Source organism: Dromaius novaehollandiae, chromosome 10, assembly GCF_036370855.1.
Source record: "Dromaius novaehollandiae isolate bDroNov1 chromosome 10, bDroNov1.hap1, whole genome shotgun sequence".
In the NCBI taxonomy this organism is placed as follows: Eukaryota; Metazoa; Chordata; class Aves; order Casuariiformes; family Dromaiidae; genus Dromaius; species Dromaius novaehollandiae.
Window position 1 is genome coordinate 10,234,067 of NC_088107.1, and position 27,688 is coordinate 10,261,754.

At 47.4% G+C, this 27,688-nt stretch overlaps 3 protein-coding genes across 7 annotated transcripts in view; all 3 read left to right on the forward strand.

Moving 5' to 3' along the window:
- ABHD17C (abhydrolase domain containing 17C, depalmitoylase) overlaps positions 1-5,662 on the forward strand; it is a 36,020-nt gene extending 30,358 nt beyond the window's left edge. Inside the window, exon 3 of the mRNA XM_026121312.2 lies at positions 4,163-5,662. Within this exon, the coding sequence (XP_025977097.1) occupies positions 4,163-4,382 (220 nt within the window). The 3' untranslated portion in view covers positions 4,383-5,662. The remainder of the gene's footprint in view (positions 1-4,162) is intronic.
- A 2,309-nt stretch (positions 5,663-7,971) lies between these two features.
- LOC112996014 (inactive cell surface hyaluronidase CEMIP2-like) overlaps positions 7,972-27,688 on the forward strand; it is a 58,351-nt gene continuing 38,634 nt past the window's right edge. Inside the window, exons 1-12 of one of the 4 annotated variants that reach the window (XR_010390709.1) lie at positions 7,972-8,311; positions 10,070-10,570; positions 15,150-15,290; positions 15,541-16,102; positions 16,476-16,645; positions 16,964-17,152; positions 17,496-17,665; positions 18,632-18,841; positions 22,587-22,792; positions 24,398-24,467; positions 25,196-25,324; positions 26,564-26,649. Coding sequence is in view for 3 of the 4 variants with exons in the window: in XM_064517263.1 (XP_064373333.1) it covers positions 8,122-8,311; positions 10,070-10,570; positions 15,150-15,290; positions 15,541-16,102; positions 16,476-16,645; positions 16,964-17,152; positions 17,496-17,665; positions 18,632-18,841; positions 22,587-22,792; positions 24,398-24,467; positions 25,196-25,324; positions 26,564-26,649 (2,624 nt within the window). In the remaining variant the exon portion in view is untranslated. Of the gene's footprint in view, positions 8,312-8,499; positions 10,571-15,149; positions 15,291-15,540; positions 16,103-16,475; positions 16,646-16,963; positions 17,153-17,495; positions 17,666-18,631; positions 18,842-22,586; positions 22,793-24,397; positions 24,468-25,195; positions 25,325-26,563; positions 26,650-27,688 lie in introns of those variants that run through there. The other 3 variants (XM_064517263.1, XM_064517261.1, XM_064517262.1) reach the window with 3 other exon arrangements.
- The window catches only part of CEMIP (cell migration inducing hyaluronidase 1), a 121,568-nt gene continuing 104,445 nt past the window's right edge, over positions 10,566-27,688 (forward strand). For both annotated transcript variants that reach the window (XM_026121289.2, XM_026121290.2), the window contains exon 1: positions 10,566-14,664. The gene's annotated coding sequence lies outside the window, so the exon portion shown is untranslated. The remainder of the gene's footprint in view (positions 14,665-27,688) is intronic.

Consider the following 27,688-nt stretch of genomic DNA (forward strand, 5'->3'; position numbering starts at 1 on the left):
AAGAAAAAGGTATAGATAATGACTGCTTTAAAGGCAGAGAAGCAGCGAGGGTCAGAAGCTAGAGTGTTAGTCTGGTGTGGTTCACCTTTTTTGCTTGGTCCTGCATTTCTGCATTTCCTGTGTGATTTGGGGGAATGCCTTTTAATATGTCCTTTTTTTTATGCCTTTTAGTTCTTGTAAGTAAAACAGTTCTGCATCCCTGGTATGCTTGTCCACATAAAATCAGTAAAAATAGAAACAAATACAGTTCTCGCTAATGGAGATCATGTAAGCTCCTAATTTCTGTGATCAAGATAAGTATGTTACTGTCCCTCTTTCCAAAGATGCCAAGCTTGTTTAAAGAGCTCTAACATTTAGCATAGAGAAAGCTGTATACGACTTCTTTCAAGGGAAAGCATTTGTCTTTATAGCTTAGTGTCTCATTTGAAATGAAATTGCAACAGACCTAAATTAAAGAAAATCCAAATGCTGAGGAATAACAGATGTTCTAGGAGTCTTTAAAACTTCTCATCTGACCTAGTTTAGATTATACAAAAGCCAAATCTGAAGAGTTGGAAATTAGTAAATGAAACTTACTAATTATTTTTATGTATTTCTAGATGTCTGCACTTGATGTTTACAATATTCAAAATACTGAATACATTCAAAATTTTCAAAAGTTCCATTTTGATGCTTTGTTTTACTGTGTTTGGATTTTTATCTTTCTTGAAAGAGCTTGGATTTTACTATATGGAAATTAACTTGATTTCTGTAGAGCTGATAAGACAAACCATACTGACTTCATAGTTAGTTTTTTCTTTTCACAGTCAGAATTTTCATGTTATTAATTACCTAATGATTCTCTAAAACTTGACTAAATTCTACATTGCATGCTTTATCATTTGAGCTTAGTCTTACTAACCTCTTACAGATGTTTAAGAAAATAGCTTAAAACACTTGATTGTGGTGACTTTGTACAGTTAAACTTCCAATGTTATTAAAAGTGGATTATTTTTTGAGACATTCATTTAAATAAGAAAGGCTTTGGTGCTTGTCTAGGATGAGCTTTGCAATTACGTTTAGCAGAAGGAGGACTGTTGAGCAAAATGTTGATGCTTTCCAGGACAGGGTTTGTCATATGTTAAAATACAACTTAAGTATATGTGGCAGGAATAAGTGTGACTTAAGAAGACAAGTTAGGTAGTCACTAATCTCCCAATTACCTTCAGATTTCAACACAAGTTCCTTTGTGGGGCTGTGACCTTTCTTTGGTCACTAAAATATCTCACGGCGTTCACCAGAGCCAGATGCACAGTTCAAGACAACGACAAAGCTATTTGTGGGAGCTGGACATTGAGAACGTGAGAGGGAAGCCAGTACGCAGACTTGGGAGGATGAGAGGAGAGGCAGATTATTTAAAAAAATATATAAATAAATTCAAATGGTCCATGGAAGGGAGCATGTGAAGGAGAGACTTGCTGAAGCCTTGTGCGAAGCTTGACTCTGCTTCAGAAGGTCACGTTTGTAATGAGTATAGTAGGGGATATTCATAGCATTTATCATGCTTGTTTTATTTTGGTCTCAACAGATTAAAATTAGAAGCGGGGGGGCTTAGAAATCATATAAATCTGTATGCCTAAACAGCCAGATGACCAAATAGATAGCGCTCACAGTAACTGGATTCAGTCCCAATGTAAATTGTTGAAGGTGTGATCAGAACTTGAAATTCCTATTCACAAACTTGTTCATCATCCTTAAACTTTAAATTTAATATTGGCAAATGTTTCTGCTAGAGGAAAAATAAAGCTTTAAAAATAGCTCTATTTACAAAACTAACAGTGATTAGCTGGTATCAGCTAAATCAAATAATGGTTTAAAAAGAAATAACAGGGGGGAGGATGTTGACAACAGATGGACTGCAGTGCTTGAGTATTTTGCTCTTAACCCACTAAACCATTCATTGCTGTCAGTCTGACTTCACTTGTACTGTAAGCAGTGAAAATAAACATCTGTGCACTTCCATGAATGTGTGCAGCTCAGCTGTCTGTCTTCACGGCAGGAAACAAAACAGTTCTGTGTGCACCTACAGTGAATTGCTATTATGTGCATTTTATGTTGGGACTCCATGAGACTGTGGTCTCTGTAGATTTTTCTAGCTGCAGAGTGGTGTGGCTAAGAATACTAAGTAAGTCTAATGTGCAGTTTAAATACTGCCTTATGAGTCGCTGAGTTGGCAATGGGATGCTTTCCAATTTTCTGCAAAATACAAATATTATCTAGCTTAATGTTCTGTGAATAGATGTGAAAAAATAGTTTCATTAACTGAGTACTGTAGTGAAAGGGCTTCCCTGGTTTCCTACGATAAATGAGAATTTAAAATCTAGCCACCAACCTGATATACAAAAGTCTGTAGGTAAGTAACAGTACATAGCTGACATAGCTGTCGCATTGTGGAATTCAGAGGCAGACCCTTCATGGGCTTAAGGCTTCAGTTTATGTAGCATTTTGATGACTAAATATTTATATTTTGGCTGTGGTATAAATTTAGTGACAAAAACTATGAAACAAATCATCTATACGTTATTCTGGTGTTTCTTTTATGTTCTTGGGATACTTTTCTGCATTCCACGTACAGGCAAACACAGCCGAAGTTCCCGGCAGGAAGAGTGAAATGGATTGCGTTTTAATTTTAAATAACACTTTTCCTCTTTAAGTGACAGAGTCTGTTTTTTGGCAGAGCACTGAGATGGAGACAAAAATGTGTTTACAGTCAGCTGTTTACTGGAATACCAATGACTGTTCTCTAGAATATTAGATGCTAAGATTTACAAATGTGAAGTCTGTTCCTTCAGTTTACCTCTTAATTTTTAATTAACTTCCTATTTTCATATGGCTTTTTTAAACCTGTTCTTAAATCAGTGTATGTTAGGGTGTGTATTTTTAATTATTTTAAGCAATTAGACTGGCGACTTTGTAAAGTCTCTAGCCTTACCCAAGTGGCATACTTTCTTCTCCTTCCAGAGTAGGGAAATCCACACACTTTCACAAGCTAGCTTTAAGAAATAGACTTGTTCTTCTGTCAAATCAAATATTACCAATATTCATTTTTGCACACACATCATCCCATACTCTCCATCACGTCCTGAGCCAAAGCATAGTTCTGTTACTGGCCAATTCCTGCATCTGTTGGTGTAAGCGGAGCAGGCTAGGAAGCAGGGCGTTCATTAACCGCAGCACCTGTATTCTGACTTGCAGTTGTTGGTAACTACTTAGATGAAGTGGCTGGCTGGAAATTCAAGTCCATGCCTGCAGGAAGGCAGTCTGAGAAAGGTGTTATTTGCTGCTTGGATGTTCATGTGCTACCGGTATACTTCGTAATTAGGGTTTGCAGGCCTGAACTTGGAGGTGCGTAGGTGTCCCTGTCACTCTGCTTCCCTCTGCACCCGCGTCCCTGCGAGAGGCAGTGTGCTATGTGTGCTGGCCTGCCAGGCGCAGCTGGGACCGGGGTGGAAGTTGACTTCTCAGCCGCTGTTCAATCGGAGTTGGGGAAGAAGTCAGATGCATAAGATAAAATCCTGCCTGAGTTTCCTTCAGTTTGCCGTTAAAAACCCCTAGGTAGCACTATTCTCTCATCATTTCATTTTTGCCATTTGAACTCAAAATTAGTATGGAACAGATTTTTCTTTATCCGAATCTGCCTAATTTGGGGGTTATAAGGGGCTTTGAACCTCATGGTCAGTGGGTTTTTCTTGTTGTCTGAAGCCTGGTGACTGGAATGCAGCTAATTGGCTCCTAATATGTTAAATTGAAGGGTGATAATGTGTAATGGGAAGAGTCTGCCTTGGTGACATGTCAGTGGGAGTCTTGCTTGCCTCTCGGAGGGTTTCCTCGATGGTTGCTGTGGGTAGATGTACACGCTGTTCTCTTGCACCAAAATTTGCTTGTGCTGATGCCCATGCAAGCTTCACGCCGGCAGCGTGACGGTAGTGCAGGCTGCCATTCTCACGTGCGCTCTGTAAATAAGCCTCATCCTGTGTCACGCGGACACAATTCCAAAGGTATTGCAGTGTTAAAAACATGCAGCGGTAACCGGATCACACAGTGATAATTAAACTTGCTTTCTTAAACAGTGCAAACGTAAAAAGCCTCAAACTGAGCAATGTTTCTCTTTTCCATCCCCCAGCATTGACAAGATATCTAAAGTAACCTCTCCCGTGTTGGTAATCCATGGTACCGAAGACGAGGTCATTGATTTCTCCCACGGCCTGGCGATGTACGAGCGATGTCCGCGAGCGGTAGAGCCCCTCTGGGTGGAAGGGGCCGGGCATAATGACATAGAGCTTTATGCACAGTACTTAGAGAGACTAAAACAGTTCATATCTCATGAACTTCCCAACTCCTGAAGAAGTCTACCTGATTTTACCTCAGTTACTGTGAACGGAAGAAATTACCTGTTTTTGCACATGCTTTAACTGGATAGCTGTAATAGCTTTATACTATGAAGAAATGCCCTGACTTTAGGGTGTTCTAATCAAACATCTGATGAAATTTGTCTTTTATATCTGGAAATGATTCTACTAATGCACACAATATGGTCAACTACTGTAATTCCAACAATTTTTAGCTTCGTTGCCCTGAAGGAAGTGGGAATACTAGCTGCTTATGGGGACACTTTTTACCTAGTGCTGTATTAATCAAAGGTCAGTTTTCTGTCTCACTTCTGATCGTTTATAATTCTGTCCTACAAAGACTTTTTTTTCCGACGTTCTCGGTATGTAGAACACAACTGTCAAGAGCTGCAGCTTGTTCTAACAATCAGTCGTGGGTTCAATCGAAGGGAGTACTTTCTTTGTCGAGTTTTTCTAGCTGTGGTATTGTAACTGGAAAGTTTTTGTGATGATCTCCCCTCCTCTCTTTTCGTGTTCTTTTGTTAACTTACTGATCTTCCCGAGTAAATTATTTAAATAGAGTTTTTCCTGAAAATAAGCAAACTACTATATGGGGCTAAATTCTGTAATGACCTCTCGATTACCTGTATAAACGTAACTGGAATATTCTTAAAGGAAAAATGGACAAAATTGCTTTTGTTTTAAAATGTGTGTAAATTTACTACTAGAAAACTCATTTTAATATTCAGATGGTCTGAATAATAGCCATAATGGACATTTCCTTCTGTAAAGCATTCCTGTAGACTTTTTAAAAGTACTGTACATATTTGAATTTTCATTGTGCATAGATTCTTAATTGGTAGTTTTAATTTAAGTCTAGTTACAATAAACTGCAAAATTCTGGTTTGTATATGATTGAATACATTTTGTTAAAATATGTTTTTATCCCTATATTATTTTGCTATTAAAGTTTTGTAAAGTTTCCAGGACAAAACAATTTACACATTTATGTTTTGATGAATTTATGTAACTAAATTTTCATTGAACTGATCTTTTTAGTTTAGAGGTAATTTGATTCTTTGACACTGGAATCGCACAGATTATGCATCAGAAATGCAAGACACTTAAAATTGTTACACTACTAGCATAGGTCTAATTTTTCCAAATTTAAAGGCCTTAAATGTACTGTAAGCCTCAGATTGTTGTATAAATTGATCGCGATTGATTGCAGTTTGTGTCCTGTTGCTAGAACGCAACGCAGTGATTGTAATGGAATAAAGGATGCATGGATTAGATTTTACTGAATTTTGAATTTTATTTGGGGTATAATTTTCATACAAAAAGGAAATGTAAAGTGCAGAAAACTTGATAGGGTAACTTGAATTGCAGTGTTTAGTTTGCTTCTTCTGAGGAAAGATATTCTTAAGTACAGATCTGTGTTTACACTCAGCTTTGTATGTAAATCAAATGCAAAAATAATTATTTTTACATGATGTTCAGCTGTTCAATGAAAAGTTGTGTTTCATGGCCTAGAAGAGATGCTTGAACACAGCTGTCATGAGTCCTTGTAAAAGGCCTGCTGTTAATGGTCAGCAGAGGAAGTGTGTATGCTGTCTTTGAGGCTGGTTATTCACTTGGCCCTAGTCCTGTAAAGAAAACTGGAATTTTCATTCCCAGTTTTGGGAGGGAGGGAATGAAGGCACCAGGCCTTCTCCACGTCATTTGGATCCTTACAATCTGAATCCTTGCATGTGTGTTGTCCAGTCTTAATTCCAACTGCCCCAAGCTCTGGGGCTTCCTAGCAGCACTCTTGGTGATGTAATTGCAGGTTTTGCCTAATCTTCATCTCAAGATTGCCTGTTCCCTCGTTTATTTCAAATATTCATATACATATCTCCTGTTATTGTGCATGTTCATAAATCCAGAGTGGATGTTTTCCTGTTTCTGCATTTATGAGTGTTTTGTTTTGGGTGGATTCTTTTCGTTCCACAGACTTGAGCTCTGTGGAAACAAGGTTGATATCCATGGTATAGGTACTCCAGATAACTTTCAAATCTTATCTTCAACAGAGCATCCCTGTCTCAGACATTTAAAAAAAAAAAAAAAAAAAAAAAAAAAAAAAAAAAAACACTGCTGGTCAACATTAAAATTATTAATAAAAAAAATCTGTGGCCAACTCATGAAACTGCTTATAAGACAGCAAATCAGCTTGTTTAAAGAAAAATTTTAGAGGATGAAAAATGGGGATTATGTGATGTTACAAAAGACAAGCTTTGAATTGGGCTAGAACAACAGTCCGTGTTCCAGGAAATTGCTAACATTTTCTCACTTGGATGTGTAATTTTGGCCTTTAAGAGCTTGTTACACGTATATTAGAGCTACCAAGGTGTCACTGTAAAAACAATTCCTGGCTATATGAGGTTGTATCAGTTATCATATGGGATTTGTCTTCCAAGATTGTAAATGATAACTAATGTTTTTTCCTCATGTGGATGTTTTTTCTGTTTTTCTTGCGCAACTGCCTATCTTGGTTTGCATGACTTAGTATGACTGTATATGAAATACAGCTTTTTTAGCAGTGCAAATGGAAGGTAAGGTGTGGCTCATCTGTTTTTTTTGTCAGTGGTTGTCTAATGTTTTTACTTTGAAAAAGCCAGAGAAAAATATGTTACAACTTTAAAGGTAGTATTTTTGAGGAGTTTGATTATGTATTCTGTTTAAATTTATGTAACTGTTAAATTTAACTTCTGTTCACAAGCAGAGCTATTATTGTTGTTGCCTCGGCAGTTTTTTCCGGTTCTTCCGTATCTTTTCCATGATTTGTGGCAACTCTACTCAAGGTGCTGACTGCGTAGCTCTCTAATGCCCAAACCTGTATCCTCACCTAGCATTGTACACATCTTTTATAAACCTTGTATCGTATTTGCTTTTTCTAACTGATGCTAAACATAGCAGTGCAAAACCAATTTGCTCTGTTCCTCTGGTTATTCGTTCACCAGTATACCTTGATTTTTCTCATTTAACATGGTTTTTCCGCAGGTCTGTTCTCATGAAATGTAAATTAATGATGTGGTTTAAGTCCATTGAACTCATCTGCATACCAAGCCTCCCTTCTTTGTGGAAATGACCAAGTCTGGTTCCAAGATATCGGTGCTGCAAACGCAATAGTTTTGTGACCCCCAGCACGGGTAAGGGTAGGACGGCTCTTTGAGGGCCAGGGAACGGGGTCAAGCACAAACACTCTCTGCTTTGGGTTTGTGTTGCCTTCGGTAATTCTTAAGTTGAGATGAATTTCAAAGTAAGAGATACTGTTTGAACTGTGAAATATTTGGGTCTCATAGCTTTGTTACAACAAAGCAACAAGTTCTCAAGTTGAAGTTATCCCGTTACCAAAGTTGAGGAGTAAAATCTACTTTTTAAGTGAGGGTCTGGTGCTTATGCTGGTAGAAGGAGCTCTGTGCCTTTGAAGCGGTGCCCGTGGCAATGTCTTGTTTTGCAGCTGGCTTCTGCAGTCACCAAATTCTTCCCCCCGCCCCAAAAAAAAAATTGCAAAAACCTCTGAATCTGGAGACAAACCAAGCCCCCTCCAGGGCGTTAACTGCAAGCCCTCTCCCGGCTCCGCAGGGGCCAAGGCGGGGATGGCACCGCCGCCCCGTCGGTCGGGGGCTGGGCGCCGCCACCGCTCGCCTTTCCGCGCTGCGGCTCGGCCCTGCGCGCCGGGGCGGAGCGCCCGGAGCCGCCCCCGCGCAGCGCCATGCCGCCTAGGGACCGCGCGGGGGGCGGCGGGCGCGGCGCGGCGCCAAGGCGCCTTTCCGTCGCAGGTGCCTCCCCGCGGAGGGGGGCGGCCCGCGGGGGCCTCGCCGCCGCCGCGGTGCTCGCCGCCTCGCTGGTGCTGCTGCTGCCGCCGCCCGCCCGGCCCGAGGCGCGAGCGACCCGCTCCCACAGTCAGTAGCCGCGCGGGGGGCGAGGCGGGGGGGCGGGCGGGGCGGCCCCATCGTGCGCCGCCCCCTCGGCCCGGCCGCGGGGGTCGCCGGGCGGCTCCGGGGAGCGCAGGGGGCCGCGGCGGCTCGGGGGAAACGGAGGGGAAGCGGCGCTGGCTGCCGGCTCCAAGGCGGGTTATTAGCGGCAGCGGGCTTTGACTGCGGCTTTGGAGGCGACGGCACTCCGCGGGCCCGGAATTTATGTTCTTCTTTTATCCTTCAGGCCTTTCGTTAAGTAGGGGCTGCCCTTGAAGGAAAGCACTGATCGTACCTCCGCTGCTTTCCTCCTCCTAAATGCCACCGCAGTTTGTTGTAGAAAGTTTGCAGCCCCGCTCGAAGATGCGATCCAGCTTACGTTTAAAGTCGCTTCCCTGCCGCGGTGCGTTTAGAGGGATGCTCAGGCCCGTGCCGGCCGTAACGGCGGACGGAGCTACGGCCTTCCCACGCGGGAGGCAGCCCCGCTTCGCCAGCCCCACGCAGGAGCGACGGGTGATGCAAGTCCAGCTGCATCCTCCTTCCCTCTCCTTGTCCCTCGCCGATCTTGCATGAGCTATTCGCTCCCCTCTGCTTCAGTTTGCCCATCGATAAGATGGTCAAAGAACTCGTTCGTCTGTCAGAGATCTTATGAATAGGACTCTTGCAACGTCTATTGATTGTTTTGAATGAAAGATGCAGTAAACATGCAAATTATTAGTATCGTTATGACATATTTCTGAATTATCCACTGCCTTCTAGTCCTGGCAGTCATATTTTGCAGCTTACAGGGTTATATTTCCCAGTTATGGACTTACAGCCATAAAGGTATATTTTAATATGTAAAATTCTAACAATTTAATAGACCTTGTAACTAATGTGATTGCAATATGCAGGTAATCCCTTTGGCAGTCAGTCGTGACTACCTCAAGCTGATAACTCTCATCTTGAAATCAAATAAAAAAATATTTGAAGCTTCTAAAACGTGCAGAGGGACAGAGATCCACCTCTAGGAAACAGAAGAACATTTTTTAAAATCTCATCCTCCCCTTCGGAAATGCAAGGGAATGCTGCAGGCACATTCCAGGGCTCTGAGGACATGACCTCTAGCAGTATGGCGCTATGTTAAAACATTAACCATTTCAAACCCTTCCCTATATCTATCGGAATCGTAGAAGCTGCATTAGACCCTGGTGGTCTGGACCCAAAATGCAGGTGGGCCGGTGGGAGTGTGAACATCTTCCTTCCTCAGCCATGTATGAAAAAGGCTTTATCTCAACCCACTCAATATATGAGGTGCAACTGTAATCTGTAATGGGAATCATGACTTTTATTAGTCTTTTCCAGAAAATTATATGGAATAGAACATACTCTTTTGGTCATTGATATTTCGGAGGAATCTATGTACATACATATAAGAAAGGTATTTTTCCTGAGCATCCACTACAGAAAACATTAGTTTAAATAAAAAATAACAAATAATCGTATTATATTTTAGTACTTGAAAAGAATTAATGAAATAATCCAAAGATCTAAATACATTATTAGTCCTTATAATGTATTGATTTGGCCTATCAAAAGGTACAGTAAGCTTGTCAAAGCAGTGTAGTAAACTACAGTGCATTCAGGGATAGAGTAGAACATTCATAAATGTGTTTCTATAATATATATCTATTAAGAAATGCACGAGGAAAACTGTTCTTCACTGTTTATGTTTCATAGGTTTTACTGTATTTATGATTATTTCAGAAAATAGCCTGAATCCCAACAGCTCTTTGTGGGCTATGGATTATGAGGGACTGTTCCCCAGTACGAAAAGTCTTCCAGGGACCGCGGGCTCTTACCAACCCTCCGGGCTGCTCAGAGGCGACTCCCTCGTACGGCGCAAGGAACGGAGAAGTCTGCTAAGTCCGAATCTGAGCCAGAACTCGCAGGGAAAGCAGCTGTCCTGTGACATGCTCCTTAAACTTTCCAGATACGTTTTAATGGATACCTTTGGACCTGGCTTGGCCTGGAATCTCTTCCGATTTTACAACTGTGATCGAGAAGTCAATCCGCCTAAAATCCGTATCAGTCCTCTCAAGGTGGCGCGGTACAAGCTGAAGCCTTTCTTGCTGCACCGGGTGCTTCAGCTGCTCGGCAGCACGGGAGCGTCTTCGGAAGCTCAGCAGTCCAAGGCCTTCTCGCTGCTGAAGGAGCAAATGCTTGAAACAAGGAAAATACAGATAAAGCCCAAAGTGGAACAAAGTGGTAGGTACATAAGGAGAAGATGTGGTTTTGGTTTCTCACCAGTTTTCGGGCTGTCTCTGCTGCCTGCTGGTGACCTGTGGTGTGTACTCGAGCGCACGAGGTGATAGTGGTGCTCAGTCTCGTGCTTTCCCGTCCGTGGTTTCTGCCTCCCCTCGCTGCTTCCTCGCGGTCGGGCAGCCGGCTCCGCTGGCGCGCAGGTGCGGGTCGAACAGCCTCGCGTGACAGCTCGTTGCCGACGGAGCGGGTCGGTGGGCCGCGCGCAGGGCGGGATGCACTGGCCAGGGTGGATGGTGCTGTGCGTGGTCCAGCACGCGGTGGTTGCCTGTGCCCTTGCCTGTGTTTGCTGCTGGAGCTGGGCCTGGAGCCGACACCGTCATTCAGGCCCCGACGCTTTGCAGAGCTGCGCCCAGAGCTCAGCGTGCGCAGCCCTAAGTAGGCAGCATCTCATGAAGCAGGTAGGGAGGAAGCAGTCGCTGTCTGTGAAGTAGGAGATGCGAGACGAACGCTGGTGCAGAAGGCAGTCGCCGCAGATGGGCCACAGATTGGGAGCCGCATTATGGGGAGACAGTCTGTGGGAGTCGATGCAGGCACTAAAAGCAACGTTATGGTAATGCTGTACCCAGCTCTGTGGGGCTGCAGGTCCTGTGGTGGCCTCTGACAGCAGCCGTAATGCAAGCAGGGGTCATCAGCAGTGTGTTCACGGCTCCCCAGGGCAGCCGCCGTGCCAGCCTGCTCTCCGGCTCCGAGCTGAGCACTGCATGGGGATGCTGTTCTGCCCTGAAAAAAGATGAAATCAGCTATGGTGACAGCATTTGACAGCTAGGAGGAGGAGTGGGGAAAAAAGTCTGTTTGTTAATTAGCGTTATTGTATGAGCTGGTGACCCGCGTCCCTTATTTCCAGGTTGCCCGAGAGGCTGGGCCGAGAGGGACTTGCGGGGCCGCGGGCGGGCGGCGGGGCCCGGGGGAGCCGCGCGGCGGCGGCAGCGGCGCCGGTGCAAGGGCGACGCCGCTCGGCCGGCCGCGGCGCAGCAGGCGCGGCTCCGGCGGAGCCCGTCGGGGGGAGACGCCGGTTCGAGCCCCCGCGGGCGGGATTCAGCCCCGGGGCTGCAGGGTCCCCGCTCCCGGGACGGGGTCACCAGTCGGGGGCTCCTTCTCCTTCCTTTCCCTGCGCAGCGGTGCGGGGACGGGACGGCTTCGCCGGGGAGCGTGCAGCCCCGTGTGGCACCTGCGTGCCTTGCGAGAGCTGTGTGCGCTGTGGGACAAAATCCAGCCACAGCTGACTCAGGTTAGAGCAGCTCTGTTTTCTGTCACTGCCTTGAAACGAGACCTCACCAGTCGTCAATATTTGTTCTTGAATGTTACAGTCATATTTGTAGGGAAAACATTATAGTCATTGCAACATGCTGAGACACGAGATGTTAGAGGTTTCCTAATAGCTCGCAGCCCATTCGGGTAGTGGAGAATGACCCGTGTTGTTTGTTAGAGAGATAGACTTCAGCTTATAACCCAGAGTAACAACAACACTCAAGTGAGGCTTTTCTTTTTCCCTTTTTTTTTCCCCTCCCCCCCCCCCCCCCCCCGAGGAAGCACACGCTGATAGTATGCCTGAGGCAGAAGAGTGTTAGTCACCGTTTCCCACTTGCAGGTGTGAGGATGTTTGGAAATGGTCTTACGCTGAGGATGTCTCGTTGCTGACCACTATTGTGCAAGCTTTAAACTGGTGCTCTTGCAAAAACAGAAATCAGCCTGAAAAAATGAAATTTGGGAAAGAGTGAAAGGAAAACGTGTTAGCTCCCGAGCACCAAGATGCAGATAACAACAGGCACTTCTGTATTTCCCTTAAAGTGACTCTTCAGGAAAACAGGATGATATTTCTAGTCTAATTTGCTCTGTGATTTTCCTCCTCAGGCCAGTTAACACTGGGGGGAAATGCCACTGAAATCGTTTACCTCAAATGAGGTTTTTCCTGAGAAAAAGGATGAGACCACTGTGTGTCTGTGGATTTTGAGGCTACTGAGGGAAAGTGCCTTCGAACAGCACTTGCGCCTAGAGACTTTCAGTACTTGGTCAGCAAAAGTCACACTTAAACCAGAGTGACTTCAGCTTTGCTAGCAGTTTTGTAAGGCCTGCACAAAGCTCATGTGCAGGCTGAAGCCTGTGTTACATTGGCCCTTACTATGTAGATTAATAATTTTTAATGATTTCCCTCTGTTTAGATTGCAAGTCTATGAAATCTTTTACACAGAGTAAATATTGTACAGGTGAATGGGATTTGCAGGGCCCCGACAGGTGTAAAATACAGGTTCGAGTTCTCTTCTAGCTCACAGCTGGCACTTTTAGAACTGCTGAATTTAGAGAGCTGATAATTTAGTGCGTTCAGAGACAAAACAGTCTTTTCTTGTCTTGCCTGAAACTTCCACCAGTGGAGTCTTTCTCCAGAAAGGTGGCCGCAGGCACTGTACCGCTGATAGCAATAACCGAGTCCCCGTGACCTATATTCTTGTGTGTCATGTTCGTAGGCACAACACTGACTAAAGCTGCTTTTTGGAAGCAAAATGGCAAAAGCCGTCTGAGAGGGGAGTAGAAGTGCCAGCGCTGAGTGACAGATGAACAGCACGTCGCAATGGTGGCAGCTTTACAATTTCCTTGCATTTATGGAGTACGGAAATGGGGAGCATTACCTGGATTTGTTTCTCTAGGCTTGATGCTTCTCTTAATATTCAGTAATATTCTGTGTGCGAAAATAGAGTGCAAGAGGAGGGATGCGTTTTCCTCGGCACAGGCCTGCGCTCCCCCAGCTCCGCGCGGCTGCCTGGTCGGCACGGCTGTGCCCCTCGCCCCTTCCCCCTGCTCCCAGGCTGGTCCCGTATTTTGTCTGACAGCACTCGCTGCTTATTAGCATCACTATAGGCTCTTTGTGCCCACCGTCAGAAGAAACCCTGCACCAGAATAAATTTCGGGGGTGACAGATTGGAAGGGCTTGGCCAGATGACGGCACACCAAGGTCGTGGGGCTGGGCAGCCCCTGTGGCTTTGCACCCCCCGGCCTGGCCCTGGGCAGGAGCAGCGGTGGGCACATCTGCTGGCTGAGCCCCTCCGTGGGTGCTGGACCCGGGTGCGGGACGGCTGTCGGAGGCTCTGGGAGGGAGAGGGCTGTGGCCGCAATAAGCGGTTGACGACCTTTGTGTGTCCCCAGGAAGGGGTGCTCAGCTATGCTGTGTTTTAGAGCTAGGAAAAAAGTGATATTCTGGTTCCTAGAAAACAAAATGGTCCATGGGGGTCTTTCTGCAGGCGGTGCCACGTCCACTGGCACTCACATCCGGACGGGACCTGGGAAAAGCAAGGAGCGCGGTCCCGGGCCGGGGCGGATAGGTGCACGTGGGTTTCTCTGAGGCCGTGTCTCGCCAGAGCAGCCTCCGAAGAGGAAGGGATTTCTCCTTTCTCTCCCCACGGGCCCTGACTGCAGGTTGGTTTGGCTGCATCAGGCGAGGCCAAGGGGCAGATACCTCCCTGCGGGCCGCGGGTCGGGGGCTGTCAGGGTACCCCGGCGGTAAGGTGCCGGGGCCGGCTGCCTCCCCCAGCAGACAGGGGCCGAGTGCCCCTGCCCCCCTTCTGGGGGCTTCCCGGGGAGGCAGCTGGCCCCCAGCCCCACACTTCGCCCCAGGCCCTCGCCCGCGGCCGGGCGCGCTGGGGGCCTGCGCAGGGCCCCGGCCGCCCCCGGGGGGAGCCCGCAGCCCCGGCCGGGGGAGGCCCTGGGCGTGCGGGCCAGGGGGCTCTCGCCACCCCCCGCGTCGGGGGCCGGTCGCGATGTACGTCGGGGCTGGAGGGATCGTCCCCGCCTGGGAGGAGCCAGCGGCTCCGCTGCTGTAAACAGTGCGGGCACCGCCGGCGGCTGGAAGATGGATATAAATAGGGAGGCGGAGGGGAGGCAGGCGGAGCGGAGCAGCCTGCGCCTGCCGGCCGTGCTCTGCAGCCGGGTGCAGCGCCCGCGGGGCCCCGAGCGCCCCAGCACCGCGTCGGGGCCGCCCCCGCGGCGAGCGGCGGCAGGAGCCGGGGCGGCGTGAGGAGTCGCGTCTCGGAGGCTGCCGGGGGAAGGTGAGCGGCTCTGGCAGCCGGAGTTTGAAGCTCGCCGGTGCTTCTCGTGTTGCTGCGCCGGTCGGTCGGTTGGCTGGTCGGTTTTCTCTCCTCGGCGGCGCGGTGTGCGGCTGAGGTGGCTGATCTCGGCGTGCGGAGCGGGGGGAGTTTCTGTTTTGGCTCCTGCTGGGTGAGGAGGACGGTAGCGCCTCGTCAAAAAGAGGATGTGCATTTGCGCCGGCTCCGCGCACCGCCGCGGGGAAGGAGCTGGCGCGGCGCACGTGCCCCCGGCCGGCTGCTCCGCGGCCGCGGACGGAGCGCTGCGGCGGGCCCGGCCCGGGACCCCCGGCGGGACCCCCGGCCGCCCGGCTCCTCCCGCCGGCGCCGCGGGACGCGTCGTGGAGCAGCGAGCAGCGAGCGGCGGCGCAGCAGGTCGGTACCGCGCCCCCCCCGACCCCCCCGCGTCCCGCCGCCGCCGCTGCTGCCGCTGCCGCCGTCTCTTGCAGGGCCCTGCCCGGAGCCCGCTCCGCACCTCGCCCCGTGGCGCCCCGGCTCCGACACCCGCCGCGCCGCCGTCGTGGGCCGGGGGGCGGCCCTGCGCCTCGAGAGCTCCGCCGCCTTCCACTCCCTCGTCATCCGCGACGGAGGTAAGCCGGGCCGCGCCGGGCCGCCCCCTCGGTCCTGCCGCCGGGCTCCGCGCCTCGCCCTCGCCGCGCTCCGGGGGCGCCGTCCAGGTGCGCGGTGCTGCGGGCGGAGGTGCGCGCTTCGCGCGGCAGGTGCCATCTCCCGCTGTCGTTCGGGCGGAGGAGGGCGGCTGTGCGCGGCGGGCGGCATCTCCCGCGCCCCGCGGTGCGCCCGCTCCCCGCCGCCCCCCGACCGCGCTCCTCCGCCCCGCAGGCAGGCTGGTGTTCGCCGACCGCCCCCGCGGGCCGCCCATCACCCTGCGGGCCCGCTACATCCTCATCGAGGACGGCGGGGAGCTGCACATCGGCTCGGAGCGCTGTCCCTACGGCTCGCGGGCCACCATCTCGCTGTACGGGCGGGCCGCCGACGGGGCGCCCGTGGACGGCTTCGGGCAGAAGTTCGTGGGCGTGGGGCGCGGCGGCGTGCTGGAGCTGCACGGCCGGCGGCGCCGCTCCTGGACCCTCCTGGACAAAACGCTGCACCCCGGGGGGCTCCGCCACGGCCGCTACTCCTCCGAGAGGCGCTGGGGCAGCCGCGGGCTCAACCTGCGCGTCCTCGACGCCGGCACGGCGCGGGTGCTGGCGGCCGGGCGCTTCGACACCCACCTGCTGCCCGGCGAGTGCCGGCGGCTGCGCGACTTCCTGGCGCTGCAGGCGCCCGGCAGGGTGGTGGCGGCCGCCGTGGGGGACTCGGCCGCCCGCAGCCTCACGCCGGGGGCGCGGCGGCTGCTGCGGGAGCGCCTGGGCAGCAGGCACATCGCGCGCCTGGGGCACAGGTGAGGCCGGCGGCGGGCGCGGGGCGCGAACTCGCGGCGCGGCGGGGCCCGGCCCCTGCGGGCGGCAGGGTGGGCGGGCGACCCGCGGCGCCACCATGGACAGCTCCGCGCCGGCGGCCGCCGCGCCTGGGCGCCCGGCTGCGCTTCGCCCCGACGGAGCGGCGGCGCCGGGACCGCGGGTTCGAGTCCCGGGGCCGGGGGGTTCGGCGGGCAGCGCCCGGCGCCTCGCGTGCAGCGAGCCGGGAGGGACCGGGGAGGGCAGGCCGCGCTGCACCGTCCCCTCCTGCCCAAACCTGTCCGCGAAGCACTCGCCATCCTCCTTCAAGACCGGTGCAACCTGTAATTTGGTGCGCTCCTTCCTGCTCCCGCTCAGGCAGCCCTGGGCTCTGGTGGGGATCCTCGGAGGGGATCCGCTTTTGACAGTGGAAGATAAGAGAGAATATCATGGGACCGGGACAACGGGGCTAGCTGTAGCCCAAAGAGATTTCCAGACCTACGACGGAATCCGTTTCACCGTTACCGCTTTCAGCGGATGGGTGAAAGGTTAGTGTCTCCCTGCAGTTGTCTCTCTTCTGTTGCTTTCCTCTGTTTTTTTCCAGCTGCTGCAAATCTGAAAGATACGGTGATGATAATACTGTAGAATTTTGCTCATGTGCTTGGCGACCAAACTAAACCACAATGCTCTCATAAAATAACATGTTAGCTGCCTAGAAAGACATGACATTGAAATATTTAGTGGCTAGAGCCCTGTTATCACACACCCGCAGTTGTCTAGATAAAATTAAATTGGTACACTCTTTGGCTAATTGCATGATAGTGTCATGCACGACTGTAAAAATAATTGATTGCTTTATTTTTCAGGGGTGCCTCATAATGGATTTAAAGTGGAAGTGTCCAAAGGAATAATTCTCCATTTAGTGGATGAAGTTACAAGTTGGTTACCTGGTGACAGAATAGTCATTGCCAGTACAGATTATTCAATGCATCAAGCTGAAGAGTTTAATCTCCTTCCTTGCACCGAATGTAAAAGTAATCAAGTGAAAATTGATGGTAAGAAATACTGTATTAAGCTATTCCTTCGTGGTAAATATTTACATTGTCAATTTTCAGCTTGTCTTTTTAAGCTACATTTTGTCCTATAAATGCATGGGCACTTGACGTGTGAGAGCTGAAGGCCCCTGATAGTGGGACTTTAAAGTTAGACCCCGGGCAGTGGTCCCCTGTAGAAGCCAGAAGTGGCTCCCGGGATCACCTCTGGGGTCAGATAATAACAACTGGGCAATTCCCCCAAATTTGGTGACTGTGTAAGTCAAAGGTGTGCGCTTGTTTAGAGCAATGGGGTAGCAAAGACACCGTTCTCACCCTGAGTAACAAGAGCTCTGATTTTTCACAGGCAGCCCGCTTTATCTTCACATTGGAGAAGTTATAGATGGCATAGATATGAGGGCAGAGGTTGGTCTTCTGACAAGAAATATACTTATTCAAGGAGAAATGGAAGACTCCTGTTATGGACAAAATCAATGCCAGTTTTTTTCCTTTGACACATTTGGAGGACATATTAAAGTGAGTGACTTTTAATGCATATGCCTGTAGGTGGTTCCAGATAGCTGCTTTCCTGGTTTGTCAACAAGCAATATAATGCATGAAACTACCACCATGCCTGGGGGAAAAAGTGTGCTTGTCTACAAGGGAGGGAAAAGTTGGTTGGGCTATTTTGCAAAACTAGACTCCAGATGAGATGGTGATGTTTTCTTCACTGTGTTTGCAAAAACCCACTGTTTTCTGGGCTGGAGGGTATTCCTTAGAGCCATCGCTGTCAGTAGGGCTGATGTGAAGCTACACAGTTTGCGAGACGTCGCTGAAGACGTTGTGATTCCTTCAGAGCAAACCTGCTCCGGTGCTGGGCCTCCCCTCACTTTCCTTGGCCTCCTCTTGCGTGGCCCGTGTGCCCGGTGGGAGCGCAAAGTGTTGCTGCTGCAGAGGCCACAGACAACCTCAGTACACGTGCAGGCAGCTGCAGATACCTGCCTTTTCTGCGCTTTCTCTGAGCGCTGGCTGGCGAGCTCCTCGCTGCCACGACCCGGAACGGCCCCGGTCGGTGGCATTTGAGGACCTCTGCAGTTGTTGTGCCCTAAAGTCACTTGGCAGAGAGGATTGCACCAGGAAATAGAGCCTATTGGTAAACGCTATGCTTTTCTGTAGCTAGCAGGAGTATTTTGCCCATAGCCGCTTCACACGCTTGTGCGCTGCTGTCGGTAAATGCCGTAGATGCTGCTTGGCAGCTCTGGCGGCAGCGCCCCGTCGGCAGGGAGTCGGCTGCTGGCACGCTCCTCTCCAGGTACTGCGCTGGCCCGAGGCGCGGCGGGGCTCCGACACCTCCTTCCGCCCGCGGCCCTGGTTTACACCGCAAACTCGTTGCCTACAGTTAAAAAAAAAAAAAAAAAAAAAAAAAAGGGCTTCTTTCTTTTTTCCTTGTCTCATGTTCTTATATTGCTAACGCCTTACTTGGATCTGCATCTGTATCAACAGATCCAGAGGAATTTTAGCTCTGTTCACATGTCGGGAGTGGAATTAAAAAACATGGGGCAGCAAATCCTGGGCAGCTACCCTGTACACTTTCACTTGGCCGGCGACGTGGATGAGAGAGGAGGATACGAACACCCAACTTACCTTGACAACCTGGCTATCCACCACTGCTTCTCTAGGTGTGTTGCCATACATGGAACTCATGGCCTTCTGGTAGGAGACACATTTTATCAGTACCAAGCTAATTTCTTTGCTTACGCACTGCTAAACAGTAGAAGTGTATGAGTTGTCTTGCTGCTTTGTGGTACAAAGAGGAATCAGAATACAGCATCTTTTTTCCCCAAGAAATGTCCTGAGTTGGCCACTCCGTTTGACAGGTTTAGGACTGTTGCTGTGCAGGTACTGCTCTTCAAAATGAATTTGAGGTTCTTAGTACTGTCTTATTAATTAACATAATTGTTTGATCGGATATACTAAAATTTTTGCTATGGTTATTCTGAACAGTTTGTGATAATAGAAATTTTCATTTAAAATGTAAGGCTCGAAGCAACCTTTAGCTTGCAAGGGAGATATAAAAGACATGTCAGGGGCTGTGTGTCATGAATCCAAAATATTCACATGACAAAGGGAATGAAATATGAGAGAGACAGACCCAGTTGGCCACTTCAGTGCCAGAAAAGCCCTCAGGAATTTGGCTTTGACCTAGATCCTAGCAAGGGCATTGTGGAGAGGAACATTTTATTAAAAAGGGAGAAAAGGTGCCTCGGCTGGAAAAGATAGTTTCCTTCTCTAGTCCGGACATGTCCAAGTGCTGCGTGCTCTGCAGGACACTGCGTGGTGTTTCGGTGTCCATAGGCGTTTCCTCGTTCGTGTAATGTGTGTTTAGACAGAGACACTCCCCGGACTACCAGTGACTCCCTGCTTTTTTCTGACAACGTTTTCTTGACCCCAGACATAAGCTGCTGTAAGATATGACATAAATGCACTTTGGTGGACACTGTAAAATGGTCCACTTAAAAGAATATATTCGTGAAAATGTGAGGCTGGACTTGTATGGCTGAGAGCACTTTCCATGTATCCTAAACTGTATTTATATTGTCCAGATCACCCCAAATTATTGATTACCTTCTCTCATACGTGATGATTTTCCCTGCATATAGAGCCTGCTTTTGTTTACAGAGCTCTCGGATAGCAGGAGACGTGCCCAAAAAGTATGGAAATAGTGCAAGTCAGTCCCTTTCTCTTCCCCTCAGTGTTAAACCTCTTGAATTGAAGAAACCTGCCTGGGATGAAAACTTAGGCCTTACATGGATACTGTTCCTGAGAAGTACAGCTTGTGCACTTGGTCTTTATCAGAAATGAGGTTGTTAATGGTTTATCTGGCTAAGTGTGAGCCCATAGACGTGAAGTCAGGAGGAATCCGAGCGCGAGGTCCAGTCCCCCAGCACGTGACGGTTGAAGGCTTTGAGTCCGTGAAGCAGTGAATACATTTCATAACGAAGGACAAATCTGTGATTCCGTGGAAGGATCCTGTGGTTTCAATGCAGCAACTGCAATACAGAGTAATTGAAATGCATTAAAAAGCCTTGCTTTAAAATAAATAAAAATAATCTGCAGTTCCAGAGAACAGCATGTGTGTCAGAGCAAGGCTGTTAAGTAATACAGATGAGTACTGACTTCAGCGTTAGATTGTGAAACTTCAACTTCTGAGGCAGATTAAAGCAAACAGGCCTTTTTTTCTCCCTCCCGTTCGGAGCGTTTAGACGATGTAATTTCAGCCCCGTGCCGGGAATGCCGTGTTTTGCGCTGTGCCGTGCCCGGGCTGCTCCGCGCTGTGTGCCAGCCTCATGCCCCGGCAGCAGCGCGCGGCTCCGGTTACTCACCCGGGTTAGAAAGCAGGCTGCGACCTGCCTCTCGCGTCCCCGGCACACGTCCCACACCGCACAACACTGTAGTCTTTAATGGATAGGGTTACAGTGCATAAAGGTCACTTATATTGTGTTGCTGAACTATATATAATTCAGTGTTTGGAGGCATCGTAATTATCTTGTGCTGGACACACCGAAGGGGCTGCAGATCGCATTGTGGGCAATGTTTCACGCTGACACATACAGTAATACGCTGCTCCTAATGTCACGGTGCCACAGGTAGGCTCCCGCTTCCAAGCCTCTATTTTCTCTCTGTGATAAGCCAGAACCGATCAGTCCTGTTATTGCTGCTTTGTCCTAACAATTTGGACCCTTATCTTTTCACACAAATATAAATGATCTTTAAATAATGTTATTTCTGGTTAGGAGTGTGGTCCCTTTAGTTTCAAGTATGAAAGTTCTCCGGGCTGCCATGCCTCTCTGAGGCTGTGATAAATCATATTAATTAAAGCTAAAATCTGGTTTCAGATACAGAGCTGATTTTTAATGCAACCCTCTGAAGCACAGATTATCTAGACTTCAGCTAAATTCATGACAATGAAACTCTACAACTGAAATACTGTTTCCTTTACGGCAGAGGGAGGTTTGCTGTTACAGTTTCTTTCTGAAAATAGTCTTCTATGGCATCCTTAACGCAATTTCTGCCCGCCACTTGGAAGGATATAACTAGCTGGACTTACTGTTCTTCACAGGTTGGCGAAGAAACATGCATTTTTAAGTAAATCCACTTCCTAACTGTCTGTATTTCCAAGACTCAGCTGATAGGGAGGCTTTCCCTCAGTGTCGCTGCATGTGGATTTTCTGGATGTTCCTCATAGCTCACTTGGAGCTATTGCACTTGCACTCTGGGTCTCAGCTGATTTCCAAAAATGTGTTAATTACAGCTTGGTTGCCCGGCTGCATTTTGCATTATTTTAAACTATTTCTTGAACACCTCATTGAGGCAGAAACAAAAGCAGCTGATGACACGCTTGAGGGGCGGCTGCCAGGAGAGCAGTGAAATCCAGTAGACATAATCCTACGGGGGCTGCACTGTTTGTGACACCAGCAGTTATGTACAGTTGCAGTTCATCACAGGGTAGTCATGGGATATGACACCAAAATGGATTTAGTTCAAGTATCCCTCTGTATATAGAAGTAACCAAGTAGGTTAAGCTTAGGTAATCTTGCAGTCTTGCATGGACATAACTCTAACTGACATCAACAGGAATTTTGTACGCCTGAAGAGTGAGTAAGTGTGCTGACATGGATCATTTGAAGTACAAAGTTATGTTTCAGAAAGATTTAGTAATAAATAGCTGGTATTTTAACTAGCCTGATTTGCTATTCACATTTAAAGGAAGAATTTCTACATCTGTCTTCATAAGACTGTACATTAAAGGAGGCTTGTGCTAAGTCCCCTCACTCAAATTCCGGTTTAGTGCAGTATCTCTGCTCGTGTCAGTTAATCTTAAACAGCCTGAAACAGTGCAAGGCACTCTCTGCACAAGCTGGTCATTGCAGGAATGAAGTGGACCTGCAGCTTCTGAGAAGGGAGGAGAAAGAACAGAAACTTTGCTAATATAAATTATTTTGCCTGACACATTTGGAAAAAAATCTTATTTTATTTGGGAAGTGTTGCACTCATGAACATTTCTGGATTAACCAGGCTGGTCTGTTGGCTGATCATGTAAGACACTTACATTTATGCAGATATTTAGTCCGTGACACTGAACTGAATATTCTCTCCTAGAACTGACGGCAGTTTTAAATCCAGTGTTTTACTGTTTTCCTTTAATTATGCATGTGATCTTCCTCCGAGTAATGTTAATAGGAGTTTTGCTGTATAGCAAGGTCAGCCCACTCTCATGCAACCTGCGTATAGTTTGAGTTAGCTCCAGAACTGGTGCGAATGAAGGTGCTGCTCGCTGTGCAGAAGGGTGGCAAAACCGCTCCACGAGGTTTTTGGAGTTTATTGATAAGCAAAGCATGTCATTCATGGTTGCTGCTACTATTAACCTTGCAATCTACGGCCTGTATGTTTTTTCCAGGTGAAAGACAGTATTGGCTATGACACTCTGGGGCACTGTTTCTTCCTTGAAGACGGGACAGAGCAACGCAATACTTTCTATCACAACCTGGGCCTCCTCACGAGGTCGGGAACGATCTTACCTTCGGATCGCAACGAAGCCATGTGCCTTGCAATCCGTAGCCACGTCTACGGGAATTACATTCCCGTGCCAAGCACGGACTGCATGTAAGTTCCCCAGCACCTGTAGTCATTGTTTGCTCTTGCTTTGCGCTTTTTAGCTTGAAGAATGTTGTTGCGAACCTTAACTTTTCAAAGGGGAGTGTGCACGATCTCCGTTTTACATAATGCCATTTGACATTAACCAAAAAACTGTAGCTTTGCATATCATTTCTCATTTTAAAATAATTTAGCTACTTGACAGTGTTTCACATGTGGACACACCTGTTAACATCTGCCTGAACCCTAACAATGCATATTTGCTGTTGTTTATTCCTGTTGTGTTCCCGGGAATCATCAATATGTTTGAGCATTTTGCTCATTTCTGAACTCTTTTCAATTCTTTTTAAGTAGGATGTTGAAGGCTCCATGAAATCTGTCTGATAAATGTAGGTGGTTTCAGCCCTGGTGTAAGCTGGCATAAATATCACTTACTTCCAAGGGAGTTTTTTGCCTGTTTTCACCAGGGATGAATTTGGGCTGCAACATCTAGAGCAAATTAGTCCGTAGTACATAAGTACGTTAATGTCTAGAGTAAATCAGAAGATTTAGTGAGAATGTAGAGATTAGCATAAATTACAATGAGCCTCATTTATAACACGGTAAACAATATCTGTTATAACTGGCTAGAGTTCACTTCCATTTTGGAGACTGGTCTACTGCAATGTGGGCACTCAGGTCACCCAAGTGCTGACCTGGCTGATGTTTGCAAGTAAGAACATAGTTTAGCCAAGGAAATTTATATCGTCATGCTTTCTGGAAAAGAATCCAGGGGCCAAACACTGTTTATTTTTACTTATTCAAATAACTCTACTGAATGAATTAGAAATATTGTTGTGGGAATGCTACAGTGGACTGTGTGGTTAATATAGGTTTATTTTGCGCCTGTTCAGTGGTTGAGTTCATCTAAAGAAGTGTGGATTCTTGAATATGTAATAGTTAAGGTGGATAAAAAAATATTGGGATTTTCTGCTTAAAATGGTCAAATTAACTGATGTGATCATTAGAAAAATATTTAGGTCTTTTTACATGTGCTCTTTATTATGGCAAAAGATGTTATCAAATGAAGTAAGACAACAGATGATAATATTTTCATAACTGCATCTGGCTTCTGTTCATGCCACTACTGATCTGTCTGAAGCAAAAATTCTTTATCTGAACAAACGTCAAAGTAATATCTCCTTGATCTACCACTTAACGAGACATTTGCGGCTTGCAAGGACGTTTGTTTTGTGTTTCATGTAAAGGCATCATAAATCCATAGAGAATCCCATACCTCCTGCCTTTCCCCCAAAGCTCTAGAAAGCAAAACAGAAGTTTACTTTTCAGACATTTTCCAAATGTTTTAACTTTTGAAAAAAGTGACATCAGGTTTCCTTAAGCTATATTTAACAGAGCATGGATTTTGTGTTAATGGTCTCATATAATTCAAAATACTTTCAGCATGTGGCTCCATAAATGAACATGTTTTTTCCTTGAAGAGTATCATTAGAAGGTTGTGTGGAGTTTTAAAGTCAATGGAAGCATCGTGGCTAAAGTCTAGTGCAGTGCTATGAAAATATATCCCTTCCTGTTTGGTAACTGCTTAGCATCATTTTGGTTTTGATTTTTCAGGGCTGTCAGCACGTTCTGGATTGCAAATCCAAACAACAACTTAATAGGGAATGCAGCAGCTGGTGCTCAGGTAAAATTGTTTAACAGCAAGAGCTATATATTGCCTCCAGTTCCCATATATTCTGCTCTTACTGATGTTGTTAGCGTGACAGCAATGAATTTTTAGTGCATCATTGTAAAATCTGGATATATATTTCCGCTTGAGTCCAAAAGCAATTAGGAAATTACAGACCAAATATACAACATCACAGAATATCGTCTGGAAAGTCCTGTTTATGCCCAAAAACCAGCCTCGAAGACCTCATGGGCCTTTGTCTCTCTTAAGAACAACTATTTGCCTGCCACTGTCACACTGGTATCTCTGGTATGGTTTTCCATCACAACTGTGCCTGGAAATGGTGTGTCATGTCTCTTAGCAATGTTGATTTTTATTTGCAGTTAATGGTTAATATGCCCAGTAAAAGTACAATATATTCGTATTCTGGCTGTTTGCGTCCCTGATGTTTAGTCAAATTGTGTTTGTGTTTAATATGTCTGTATAGAAGGGGCTATGTTTTCTGATAAACCACCTGAATATCATCCATAATGTATGTATTTTTAAAATCCATGTGTGTGTGTCCCACGGCACACTGTGCATGCCACGGGAGAAGTTGGGAGGTATAAGAGCATGCGCTAGCGAATGTCCCCAGGACTCATACATGTTTTGCAAGCTCAGTTTAGAAATCTGGCCAGCACAGTGGGATAACCTGTATCATTTATTGTGCTGTCCCATTTCTTTGGCCTTCTGCTGTTTTTTAGGATGTCGGGATATGGTACATCTTCCACCGGGTTCCGACTGGACAGTCCGAGGGGCAATATCCAGAGGGACAGGCTGAACATACCCCCTTGGGCGTATTTTACAACAACAGAGTTCACTCCAATTTCAAGGCATGTGGATGATTTTGTGTTACTGCCAATGTGATAGCAAGGCTTAGGGCTGACCGCGTGCAGTGCTCCGATATCAGAAGATGGTTGTGGGTACCTTACATTTTCGTAATGGTCTTCTAACATGAGCAGGCGATTTTGTGCTGCTCTCTCATGGGGTAGGTGAGTGTTGATGCTCTGGTTGCCCAAAGGGGCAGCAGGCAATTTGTTCCCTGGCGCGTGGTGCAGTGAGATGGTTCAAAGGACTGCTTGCTACAGGGACGACATAGGAGGATGTATACCACTATAGATGAATGCCTGGTTTCATCCCATTTAGCTTTAGGTGGTTAACTGGGATGCCTTAGTAAAGTGCATTTTGCTCACTATCTCCAAGAGACAATCAGCTGTTTGGGATGCTCTTTCCAGTGATTGCAGAGGGAGCTGGGCAGAATGAGGCTCCTAATTCGGGTGCTTTGGTGGGGTGCCTATGGTAGATGGGAAGCACCCAGGCCACAGAGGCACCTGCCAGTAGCTGAGATCCAAGGAAGTGCAGGCTGCTGGCTCCAGCGCCGCAAGGAGTTACGGGGTGAGCAAAAGGAGCTGGTGTCCGGGCCTGCTCATCGGCTTCACAAAATGAGACCAAAAATTCAAGGGTAACCGCAAGAAAAACTTTTTGCAAAATATACTGTTGACATAAAACTTAGCCCGTAAGCTATAAAAAGCATTTTAAACTTATTTCTTAGTATTCTAAACTGAAATCAGTGCTGCTTTGTGTGCCTTGCGTATATCGTACCTTGGTCCATGACAGCTGTTGCCCTCCCAAAATTTTTAACTTGGCTACAGTGGCTCATGTTCTCTTTTGAATGTCAGGGGACTCAGCGCTCTTTAGCTAAAGCCTTGCTTCTTAACAATGCTCTTTTTCCAAAAAGTTATCAAGAGCTTGGCAGCAGCTCTTGCTGCTTTCTGCGAGAGCGAGCGAGCGAGTGGGAGTTCAGTGCCTTGCGCTGGGTCGGAAGACAACCCAAGATGCTGATGCGTAACATATGGTGGCGTAGCGCTCCGTCCTGACTTCGGCACGCTACCTCCTGTGCTCGTGTCATGCCGAGCGGTGCCAAATGACACGGAAAAGGCAGCACACGCCCGGGCTTTGGGGAGCTCACTGCGCCTGAGCACGCTGGCTGCCCCCGTTCATTGATAAAATCTGCGACCTTGAGTCTCTGAGGTGCAGTCTGTTAAAATAATCAGAATTGCATGTATTTTCAGGCTGGTTTGTTTATTGGTAAAGGAGTAAAGACAACGAGAGCCAGCGCTGAAGATCCCAGAGAGTATCTTACTGTAGATAATGCCAGGTAAGCACATACTGTATGGCTAAGTGGTTTGCTTCCTTGTACTGCTTCTTGGCTTCTGCGTTGTATTTAGCACGTCATTATGCCTCGTTATGGCTGAACATCTGAAAGTACACACAGGCTATCTGTGATGTCTAGAGGCACATACTTTATAGCTATGAATCATCTGTGTTATTGCTGATCAAAACTAATCCACGTGCACTTGGGGCTAGGAGCACTAAGCAGTGAAGCACTTGAGAAAGGATCTAGATTCCATTATTCCTTTAGCAGGTTTGGAAACTTCAGCATTGCTTATTAATTATTTAGAGGATTTTAAATCCGAAAGAGGACATAAGAGATTGCTGAGACAAGTCTGTGATTAATGAGGAAAGTAAGGCTCAGTTAATGCAGTCTCAATGCTTTTTGTCAGTATATAAATATGTCTATCGAAATTTTCTGAGCTTCCTTTCACAGAGGGGGAGCAGGTAAATTAATGCCATTTTCCTGCTCACTACAGTCCTGTGGGCCTATGTGAGAAGGAAGTGGCAGGAATCAGCCACTGCTCTCGGCCGAGTCTCGGCTTTTCTCCTCTTCTCTCATACATCATTAATGCCACGTATGATTCTCCCTTATGGCTAAAAGAAAAGGTCGACTTTGCCTCCTTGTTTGTGACATCTTTCCCAGGGCTGTCCCCTTGGACTCTACTATATGTTTCAGTATTTCAGTTGGAAGAAGTAGCATGTGAAGGCAGACTGAGAATAAACAAAGCTTTTTTTCCCCCAAACATGGCACAAGCCTGCCGTTAACAGCCAGTGTGGCAAGAAATATTCTAAAAGTAATTGAGAAGAGTCAAATTTCTAGGCTGAATCCTTTCTTCATTTGATAATTTCACTATTGGCAGAGCAAGGAGCGTATGGAAGCGCATGTACATGCAATGAAAGCATCTCCAATTACTCGGTTATCTTTGCTGAATGAGATTTTGAAAGCACCTAATTGATTTTTCTAGCATGAATCCAGAGGTTCTCAATGGGACCTGTAAGGTCAATTACAAAAGGACCCAAGT